At 32.4% G+C, this 10,883-nt stretch overlaps 3 protein-coding genes across 4 annotated transcripts; 2 read left to right on the forward strand and 1 right to left on the reverse strand.

Moving 5' to 3' along the window:
* Window positions 1-3: 3 nt before the first annotated feature.
* On the forward strand, window positions 4-1,697 carry LOC106121702 (uncharacterized). The gene has a single exon (XM_013317470.1). The coding sequence runs from the start codon at window positions 380-382 to the stop codon at window positions 1,679-1,681; it is 1,302 nt and encodes a 433-aa protein (XP_013172924.1). The 5' UTR covers window positions 4-379; the 3' UTR covers window positions 1,682-1,697.
* Window positions 1,698-1,732: 35 nt separating this feature from the next.
* LOC106121701 (protein SMG9-like) lies at window positions 1,733-6,336 on the reverse strand. 2 transcript variants are annotated; one of them, XM_013317468.1, is made up of 8 exons: window positions 6,147-6,291; window positions 5,834-6,071; window positions 5,472-5,621; window positions 4,366-4,611; window positions 3,892-4,108; window positions 3,180-3,365; window positions 2,561-2,727; window positions 1,733-2,312 (listed from the first exon to the last, which is right to left on the reverse strand). In XM_013317468.1, the coding sequence occupies exons 1-8, from the start codon at window positions 6,180-6,182 to the stop codon at window positions 2,110-2,112; spliced, it is 1,443 nt and encodes a 480-aa protein (XP_013172922.1). In that variant the 5' UTR covers window positions 6,183-6,291; the 3' UTR covers window positions 1,733-2,109.
* Window positions 6,337-6,497: 161 nt separating this feature from the next.
* LOC106121703 (uncharacterized) lies at window positions 6,498-9,508 on the forward strand. Its single transcript, XM_013317471.1, has 5 exons — window positions 6,498-6,867; window positions 7,725-7,870; window positions 8,012-8,090; window positions 8,625-8,834; window positions 9,166-9,508. The coding sequence occupies exons 1-5, from the start codon at window positions 6,502-6,504 to the stop codon at window positions 9,259-9,261; spliced, it is 897 nt and encodes a 298-aa protein (XP_013172925.1). The 5' UTR covers window positions 6,498-6,501; the 3' UTR covers window positions 9,262-9,508.
* Window positions 9,509-10,883: the final 1,375 nt, after the last annotated feature.

The raw sequence follows: 10,883 nt of genomic DNA on the forward strand, positions 1-10,883 counted from the left end.
TACTTATTAAAATGTTTTGTTTTAAATACATATTGATACTTTACTTTTAAACCAATTTTTACATGTCTGTACAAAGGATCAAGATTACGATATTAACGCGAATGTAAATACCGATAAGGAATCTCATGATATCCTTTCCGAACGCAATGAGGACGACCCTTTAGGATTACAAGCAGATACCAACGTACCAGTGGACAGCGATGGACATGGTCCCTATGTCCCCGGTTCTGAAACAGATCCAAAAAATAGACATGAAAGCTACGATATACTATTAAATGATTCGCTTGAGAAAATACACGGACCTAGAGACGATCCAACAGACCATTTCTGGAGAAAAGTTGCGGAAAATGCAAAGCACGATGAACAAATCGGTGCGACTATGAAATATGAAAAAAAGAGCGAAACCCCAAAACTTCCGTACGTGAATGTGTCGCAAAATTTTCAGTTTGCTAAGAAAATGCACGTTGGAAACTTAGAGCATCAGCCCTTGCCTGACACGTTAGGATACCGTCATTTGACTAAAGTAGGGGAGCATCGAGATTCCGATATAGTCGTCAAGCCGTACGCTATTGGATGGAAGGGTTACGGAGCTTCAGGACCCACATGCTGCACCAAAATGCGCGTCCATCGACCTAAGACTTGTGACCCCAAAAAATCTGAAAACGAAGTTGAGGAAAGAAAACAGCGTCCATCGACGTCCGCTTTAGATTTAGGAGGACAATACAAAAAGCCAATGTCCCTTATGGATCTCGCAATATGCTGGGATTTTAGACCCGATGATGTCAAATTAGAACCTTCGCCGCCTAAACATATCGATGGGTCTAACGGTTCTAAGGCACCAGCTGTGTTCACCATGGTACACACTCCAAAGGAAGATATTCAAAATGCAGTCAGTCATTCTGTCCCGATTTTTAATAAGAATAGGATCGCGGAAGATATAGGACATCATCCGGTTCCATACTTTGAAAAAGATATGACGAAAGAGAAACGCAAGGATTCATGCGATGTGCAATACTGTTCGCAGCACAATGCTAGTGATAATATCAAATCGAGGTCTTCAAGTAGAAAAACTTCTTCAACATCCGTCAGAAACAACAAATGTGACGGTGTCCACGGTTGTGGCACACCGAGCTCTGCCAACAGAAGCTCTAATGGCAAAAGACCTGATAAATTACAAGACGTAAAAGACGCCTGGAATTCAAACAACGAGAAAAATAATAATGTTGACGCTCAAAAAAGAAACAGTTTGGAATCATACGATAAAACTCCACTAGCTCAGGGCAAATTACACCAAAGTTCACCGAATGAATCGATTTCAAAACATTCAAAAGATTCTTCGAATAATGTCAAACATAAGCATTGTTTTTCCTGTAACGGTGCTAAAATTTTGCAAGTGCCGAAACAAAAGGAGGACTACAAGTTCGCATTTAAGGCTGGGAATCCTAATTCCGTGCAGAGCGTGAGTTCGAGCGATTCGAAGAACGTAAAGATGCCTAAGATGCGTCATCCTTACACAAAGAAATCGTACACGATACCGACATTAGCGCCCCCGTTCAGTATCTGGCGGGATGCGAACGCTACGGGCTACCCGGAGCACTGGCGGCTGGCGAGCGTCTATCAACACGCCTATAAACCTCCGGAGCAACGCCGTAAACCTCTTATTAACAGTGTATACCAGTGAAAAGATACTCTTTCCGTCCCACAGGAAAAAGTATATTTTCCTTTCTTATCGTTTTTTTTTCATTAAACTATTTTAGTCAAAGGGAGTGCTCGTATTGGTCCTTCGAAACCAGACTCATCAGGAGAAACCATTTCCTCTACTCAATACTTTTTCTATTAAAATTAATGATATACTTTCTAACTTGTATTCTACAACCGAAAAATGTTGGTTAGATAACATTAGTTGTATGATTTACTTCTCTCAGCACTTACTTACTGGATGTAATGAAACTATTTAATATAAGTTTATAAAATCTTTATTGGGTCCAATACATCTCGTGTTATCTTTAATAAATTCTTTTGACTGTACACTTTTATTATTTACAAGGGACTGCCCGCCTCATCAACCAAATAAAATCATCTTTATCTAAGAAAAAATCGTTTAATGGTTCAAGGTAGCAATCTTTCATATTCAATGAAGAATGTGCATTTTCTGATTGTTTCCCAAGCTTTGTTGCAGAACTGGAACCAGCCTTTTTCTGAGAGATTTGGTACATTTGTTATCTGATGTCTGTTTGCTCCTAGCACAAGCCAGCGAAGTCTCTTTGCTAATTGTTCAAATGACGGGTGACCTCGGTATATATCTTTGTTATCTGTAATGTTATAAAATGTTTACAGATATAAAATTAAAAAAAAAATTACACTCGCAAATGGGGAGAAAAACTTAAATCTCTAACTATAAACTAGGTGGTGCTACTGTCAAGACCGGGCTGTCATCTGTCAAAAATTTTATACTTCATTATAGCGATTTAAAAATGTATTCCTTTTTTTTTCAATTTTTGTAATAATAGATATTTGTAAGTAATAAAGAAATGTAAGGAAATATGTACTAATAACCTACCAAAATCACTATAAATCTCTGGAAGGAGGAACAAATTGATAGGCGGTCCACAATTGTCTATGTTATAACCTTTGCACACTTGGTCCACATGGAGACCATTTCTATTTGTATCACTGTACATATACATGCCGGAGTTTAACTGCAATGTTGACTTTTGAAATGCTTTCCTGTGAAACATCAAAGACAATTGTAATAATGTATCTTTATAAAATTAGCTAATTTGTGCTGTGAAGAAATTTAAAGTTGAAAGCATATTATGATTTAAATAGAGAATGGATACATGACATTATTTGGCAAGAACCAATCCTTGCGGTTGATCCAAATATTTAATTTAAAGCAAATGGATTACAGATTATTGTTTGTTGGGATCGATCATAAGAGTAGTGCCAGTGTGTTATTATAATATTATAAATGCAAAAGTTGCGATAGATGGATGGTTAGGTGTTTGTTAGAAAGTATCTCCGGAATGTCTCAATAGATCTTGATGAAATTTAACACAGATATAGAATATAGTGTGGAAGAAAACATGGACAAGGACATGGACATATGGACAAAGGGTCAATAGTCATATATGTTTATGAGTATTTAACTGTTGAAAGTTAAAACAATGCTCACTTACCTATAAAGATCTTGCATAGTCTTCACAGCGTTAGGCGTGAAGTCTTCAAGCTGGCATCTGTTATGTAACAACAACAGATGTGGTTGCCACTCTCCATCACCAGATGACTCCGAGCCTTCCGTGGGCACACTCACTGAACTTGAAGCTGATAATGTTGGTTTCAACATTTCAGCTGTTTGTATAAATCTATAATTGTAAGTTTGAAATAACATGGTATTTGTAACATAGTGATTTTTGCTTTAGTGACTCATGGATCGTGAGACAGTTGCAGTTGTTCTATTATATTACAATACAACTTAGGTGTATAGAAGACTAGTTGTCGCTCGCGACTCCGTCTGCGCGGAATTGAAAAATAATTTAATATTAGCCTATGTGTTCTTCCAGATTCTGTCAATCTATCCCAAATTTCATCGCTATATGTTTAGTCATTCTGGAGATACCTTCAAACGAACATCCATCCATCTAAACATTCGCATTTATAATATTATTATAGTATGATTAAATTTGACATAATGGACTAAAAATTTATTTAAAAAAAACTAAGCAACATCCACATTTTAGTCAAGTGATACACTGTTTGTCAAATCATAAAGTTAAAAAATGATAGGGTTCAAAACTTTAAAACATAAACACAGTAAGTACATAGTGATAGAAGCATAAATTTTAAAAAGGTTTTTGAGTTTATAAATAGTGATATTGGATAATTAATTACCTTAAAAAGTTATAATCTGCAAACCAGTCCTGCACAGCTATCAACACATGACATATTGACATTAAGAATGATGCAATTTCCAAGCAATCAACCGTCACAATGTTAGCACATCTCGGGTTCATTGCTACATTGTTCGATTCATCAATAAGAGAGGGTGACCATAATGGCTGACAGTCCAATAATATTACACGGTCATTTGTTACATACATATCCACACCTGGAATAAATTAAAATTTCATGTTAAAAATAATTTTAAAAGTTATGCTTATGGCCAGCTTAATGCAAATGTTTAGATGGATTGATGGATGGATGGATGTTTGTTGGAAGGTATCAACAAAATGGCTAAATGGATCATGATGAAATTTGACATACATACAGAACATAATTTGGAAGAAGACATAGGTTACTTGTTATTTTTTTTCAATTCTGCGCAGACAGAGTTGTCTTAAAATAAAAGCAATAAATAAATTTTACCTCTAGTACAATGAGCACCTCTTTCTATCTGTTCTATATCTTGCATTTTAAATTTGAAAAAACTATTGTTTGTTTCATTTGAGGTATTTGCAATATTCAAATTTTCCATTTGATTTTCTATGGCAACATCATTTGCTTCTGTGTTAGGTAAGTCATGAGATTTCAAAATTTCTGTGCAAAGATCTGGTAAAGGTGTATTCTGTGCAATTAAATTTAATATCATTGATTTACCTACACTTTGTGTCCCTGGAATAAAAAGATTTAATTTTTAATAAACAACAATATTAACAGAAGTATATTAACAGAAGTGCAAGAAACTAAATTAAAAGTTTGTCAAAATGCAATAGAAAGGAGTATTTTAGGTCTAAAAAGAAGAGATAGAGTGAAATTACAAGAAATAAAAAAGAAAACAAAGTTTAAAAATGCACACACAGTCTACAGACAGCTAAAATGGCGTTGGACGGGACACAAGCTAAGAGGAAACAAAGAGAAATGGAATAAGCTAGTAACAGATTGGTATCCAAGAGATAGCAAAAGAAATAGAGGTAGACAAAACAAAAGATGGGAAGATGATTTTAAGAAAATAGCTGGACCGTTATGGATCCGCTTAGCAAAGAGATAGGAATACTTGGAAATCTTTAGAGGAGGCCTTTGTCAATTGACAAGCTTTTCAATACAAACAAGTTGCCGATCATTTAAATACTAGTAGAATTGTTTAAATTAATTTAGTTTTTTAGTTAATAGGCATGTATAACTATCATAAATTGTAAAAATTGTAAAGCAATAAAGGCTATTTTATTTTATTTTAAACAATAACTCAATATGTGCATGGAACTTGTTAAATATGGAAGGCAGAGCACACTAAGAGAGGCATTGAGAAAGTCCAGCAGTAGATAGACAAAAGCTGATGATGAAATCTTTTGTGCAAGTTTTTTCTATATCATTAATTATTATGTGCACAATTAAACTTAGGATAGCACAACCCATTACATTTTTTTGGGTTTCTTCGCTATTAACACTTCCTATCATCATCTATCTTTCCTTATCCGACTCAGCAATAAGCAATCAATGAAGTTATATGTGATTGATTATAAATTATTACATACCCATAATACCAACAACTAAATAATTAGTATTACAATCCTGTAGATACTTTAATGCAGATTGGCTAAATTCCAAATTTTCATCCAATAACTTGATCGGATTTGACATTAATTTCAATGTAGGTGTAGGTTTTGATTCTGTATGGAAAAAAACTGATTTGGATGTTATCAATTCAATTCATATTATTCTGAAAAAGCTAAATAAAGAATAATATAAAACATATACATTTTATTTTTTGTAAAGAACACTAGTAAATATCCTCTAATAAATAAATTCTGGGAAAGAGCATAAGTTGATCTTGGAGAATCACTTGCTTTTTATTTTGAGTCTTCATGAAGTAAACTATTTATACAAAAATACGTACCAACAATCTTTTTGTCCTTATTTTCATTTTGAGCTATCTTTTGTGGATGATATCCATCGCTTTCAGATGTCTGAGCTTTAGGACTTTGTGGGCGTTCTTCCCTGGGTGCATTTTGTTCGCGTGTCTTTAAAATTATTGTAGGTTGCTTTTCCTTTTCCTGTTTGTCCTTGTTTTGGTCCTGTGAAGGACCACGATCACGATCAGACTTTAATATCATTGGTCGTCTTGTGGCTGCTTCCTGAAGTTAGAGGTAATAATAATTATTATAATTTGTTGAAAATATCAATTCATACAAACATTTAAAGTGTGCAACCTTTGTAAATAAAATCTTTTTCTTTTTATCAGCCATTATATTTTCTAGTGACCACCAATTTTAATTCACAGTGAAGAGGTATAATTTCTTAATAAGTAATTAAGAATACAGTGAACAATGTTTATTTTAACAGTGGAAACAAATATCAAAGTATTTATTTTAAAATGTTAAGTTAAAAACTCCATTCAATTATAAAATAAAATCAATGTTATGATGATGTAAAGTTGATGTAAAGTGCCAAAGGCTGTGTTGCTCTATCTTTCATACCACTTGAAAATTTATAGATACAGAATTTACTCTGTGGAAAAAAAAGTAGGTTTTGTCATTTCTGAGTGTTTGACATTTCGATTGTCATATGTCATGTTGTTTTGTCTGTCCATCACCGTCATCAAGAAAAGCATACATGATAAGTTCATTTGCAAAAATGTATAAAAGAAGTAATATTATTACTTGTACGCTAATTTATTTTTCTCTTTTGTATCCATTGACTCACGCAGATGTATGTGTTAAAAAAAGTTCTTGTGTTTGTGAATTTTCCAATGGCACCGGCATCGACTTATCGTTAGCTGTGAAGAGTACATTTTATTCAGTTGATACTTTCAAGAGCAACGCTGATGAATCTCAATATACTTTTAGTACCTACTTATATCATCCCTGCTTTGATGCGCTGCCAATAATAAACAAATCAGTCGCAAATAACACGTGTACAACGTCATTGTCTGTAAGTACATCTTAAATACTCTATATTTACCAAACCCGGTTTGTCTACATGATAACATTTCCTTTACAATTTTTGGTATTTTTAAATAAACATGAGGGTATAGGAATTGTAACATGTCTTAGAAATCGTGTTAATTGGATGGACTCATCTGTTACGAAATATGGTAATCCATTGCCCAATATGAGTCTAACCACTATCAGTAGTAGAACACCTTGAATAGATATTAATGCTTGTTAATTTAATAAATAGTGAACACAGATAACATTTTACACCTCTATTTCATACTACAAGATTGAATATATGGCCCGAAATGTGAAATATTTATATTTAATTTTATGTTGGTATTATAAAGGAAGAAAATGTATAGAGTCTACAAATAAAAATTTGAAAATGTCCAGAAACAAACTTTACTTTTAGAGTCACAAACTCTTAGTATCCTTTTTTATTAACCATGCATCTAGGGTAATTACAAAATATTTCTGTGACTTTCCACGACCAAAACATCTTATATGGGATATCATTATGAAGTATAAATTTATTTGTTAGAGTGGTTTGAAATTAATTTAGAAAAAAACACTTGTCTATAATTTTAAAGGCCCGTGAGAGAATTAGAATATTGCATTGTTTGTGTGATTTGACTTTAAACATTCAGTCACATTAATGGTAATCATAAAAATATTATAATTTATTCAAATATCTTGGTGCTTTGAATCTCAATGCACAATTTGCAGTGCCTTCGCCCAGCATCTCTCCGTATCCTGCTACCTCTAAAATTTTTCTGGGTAGTGCTTCATGTTCCAAGCTGCCCAGATATTTCAAAAAGTCAATATTAACATTTTTTCCATTAATTATTACAGTTGTGTCGATATAAAAAGAATCTAACTCTAAATAATACCAAGGGGACTTTTGTATTTGACGAAGGTCTTTACGAATATATGGGAACATCAAATAATACTGAATTTTCTGCTGATGGTTCTTCAATTATTTACCACAATGGGCCTTCGTAAGTATTTAATTAAAACAAAAAACCTTTTTATTAATGACATAAGCTCTTAGCTGACATTTCACTGACACTATTGCTTCTGTTTTCTCAAAGAAAATAAGAGGATACAAAAAAATTCATTTTTATCTTCTATCATTTCAGATCAACAATTGTCCAACTTGTTTGTGCTGAAGGTGAAAATAAACTTATAGTAGATTCATTGGGTGACCCTAAAAATATTGTAAGTATAATATCACGATGGCTATATCGTCAGAGATCTTATTAATGCATATTAACTAATAAACTGTAGTTCCTTTGCTTTAATAGATTTGTATCTGTCAAAATGTTTTTCCGAAGTTAGCCTGCAGCTCTGTTGAGCTCACTACTTCATAATAATATTGTTTTTGTTACATAGAGAATATTTTTATGAAGTTATAGTTATATTGCCTTAAAATTACAAAAACAATACCATGACCACATAATGACAGGTGTGTAGAAGTATTTCTGAGCGTTGTTTGATGAGTCTAATGCCAGAGGTAAATTTTAGTCCACTTCCCCTTTTGAAGGCATAGTGCCTTGGGTAGGAGAAGGGTAGATTAGGAGGGAATATTCCGTGCAAGCTTAGTCAACTTAGCCCTTTTAACTTTTTGCATTTGTCTATGGGTCTATGTAGTCACTACACTATTTAAATCACTATACACATCATCATCATGGACACTTACTCTTTGTTATAAATAAAAAAACAATTGCAACTAATTTTGTTTATCCTTTTCAGGTGTTACGGTTCTATTCAAGAAATGCCTGTCTAGCAAAAATTGATGAGCCAGGCCGATCGTTTGGTTCAACGTTGCTAATAATTTTCTTTTCATTCGTCGTATTCTACCTCGTACTCGGAATTTGTACAAAGAAGTTCTTAATGGGTGCAACTGGCATTGAAGTAATCCCCAACCTGGGTTTCTGGACTGATTTACCGAATCTTGTTAAAGTAATTACATCTTAGTTCTTACTAGTATCGAAATTGCGAATGTTGGATGGATGGATATTTGTTAGAAGATATCACCAAAATGGTTGCGTGGATCTCACAGAAATTTGGCATAGATGTAAAAGATAGTCTGAAGGAAACACAGGCTAAATCATATTTTTTTTTCTATTAGACTTATGGGCTACAGTTATATAAATGTATAAATAAAGTTCTTATTTTTGTATCTAGACTGATATTTTTATTTAAAAAAAATATTTTTTTTGAAGCATTCTTTAAGGTAAATTAATAAATATTATGATATTATGAGTGTGTTCACAAATTATTATAATTACAGGATGGGTGGGCGTTTATGATAAATGGGTTCAAGTTGCCGACTCGTGGCGCTGGTCCGGTGACGTCACCTGACCCGAATAGCTACGACAGCATATAACATCAGAGGGACGAGACCTTTGAAGGTCAACTTGTGCTCCTCGAGTAGACAAAGTGCATACCATGTGCTCCAACTGTGTCTCATTGACTGATAATCTCATACATTTCTTGCCGTTTATATTTTGATTAGCTGTGGTAAGTATAAACTTCTATAAAGAATCACTTTGATACTTATGTGTTTATAAATTTTTGCAGTATTATTTGGAATCTAAATTTTAATAAAAAAAAATACAAATTTACTTGTTAATTTTGGCAGTCTAAAGTTAATTTTTAACATTTTAATTCTACATCTAAAAAAGTGTTATTAAATTATGATTTTTTTACGAAATTGTAGATAGTTTTTTAATTTGTATATTATGTACGCGATAAATATAAATTTGTGTAAATTTGCAATATAAACTTTCAAAATCTTCGCTTGTAAATAGCTAAAAAGAATTTTATATAATTCTTTTTTATTTGAAATCCTCGTAGTTTTTATATCATGTTTAAACAACATGTGATAACATTTATGAAAATAAATATATAATGTTTATGGTTGAGCGCATGGTACATAATAGAATCTAATTTCAACCAAATGCATAATAGCACGTAGTCTAGATTACCTCCACTTTAAATGTATTAAAAAGACATAATATTTTTATCATATAACATAAGTTACAATCACATATTTGTTTATTTACACAACTATTTCTGTTATTTGGTTTATATATAGATAATGGATCATCATTTTGAGGAAAAAAATAGATTTAAATGTTTATCTTAACACTCGAATGTTAAGTTTACCAGTTGAACCAGAGGTTTTTTTGTTTGATTGCATATTAAGAAAGTTAAAAACAAAATCAAATAAATTTGCGATAGGCCTAATTATTTATGCGTCTAATACTTAAAACTTGTGTATAGAAATATTTGATATGAAGCTCTTATAATTGTGCCAATTTATCATAGTTTTTTACTCGAACCGAAGAACATGAGAGTTGAGTTTGATGACGTCATAAATCTATGTTGGCAAATTACGTCACCAAATATCAAAATTCACAATTTTTATTTTGTGCGTTGCTCGTACTGAATGTTTTTAGATATTTTTATAACTATTTTATATATTAATACACATATCTTTTCTGAATATTTAAATATGATAAAATTATTCTGGACCAATTTACGTTTTACTTTGTAGTTCTACGTTGTCTACTACATACGTCAAAATCTTCCATATTTTGTCGTCTATTTGATTCGTTGGCAAAATAGATATTTTTAAAAGCAATTAATTTTAATGTGATTTTTTGCTCCTAAAAAATAACAGGAACTTTTTTTGGCATTATTTTACAGAATTTTGACAGATTAAGGTCAGATAGCACATTTTTTTTAAAACGTAGAATATGTTTAAATGCTAATTATTTGTTATGATTTAAAACCGTAGTGGTGTTTGGATTGTTAAATTGTTATTACCCACATTTAATTTGTAGTGAGATTTGTGAACATGCAGTCGAACTTGGATGAGCGAGAATTGGATAAGTAAAAAACTAATATAAGCGAGAATTATTTTCCGGTTTATAACCGAGACCTCCATATTGGGGTTAGAGATAAACATCTAGAAGCTAAAAAAATCGCGGACACTTACTTATC

This window comes from Papilio xuthus, unplaced genomic scaffold (genome assembly GCF_000836235.2).
Source record: "Papilio xuthus unplaced genomic scaffold, Pxut_1.1 DF826938.1, whole genome shotgun sequence".
NCBI classification, from domain to species: Eukaryota; Metazoa; Arthropoda; class Insecta; order Lepidoptera; family Papilionidae; genus Papilio; species Papilio xuthus.

Excerpts from the sequence above, each read along its gene's own strand:
- LOC106121701 (XM_013317468.1), bottom strand. The coding sequence starts at position 6,182 with ATGGCTGATAAAAAGAAAAAGATTTTATTTACAAAG. Across the intron at positions 4,612-5,471 it reads TTTAGTTGTTGGTATTATGG|GGACACAAAGTGTAGGTAAA; the intron begins GTATGTAATAAT and ends TTTTTATTCCAG. Across the intron at positions 2,728-3,179 it reads ACTATGCAAGATCTTTATAG|GAAAGCATTTCAAAAGTCAA; the intron begins GTAAGTGAGCAT and ends GATGTTTCACAG.
- LOC106121702 (XM_013317470.1), top strand. The coding sequence starts at position 380 with ATGAAATATGAAAAAAAGAGCGAAACCCCAAAACTTCCGTACGTGAAT.
- LOC106121703 (XM_013317471.1), top strand. The coding sequence starts at position 6,502 with ATGTCATGTTGTTTTGTCTGTCCATCACCGTCATCAAGAAAAGCATAC. Across the intron at positions 6,868-7,724 it reads CGTGTACAACGTCATTGTCT|TTGTGTCGATATAAAAAGAA; the intron begins GTAAGTACATCT and ends TAATTATTACAG. Across the intron at positions 7,871-8,011 it reads ATTTACCACAATGGGCCTTC|ATCAACAATTGTCCAACTTG; the intron begins GTAAGTATTTAA and ends CTATCATTTCAG.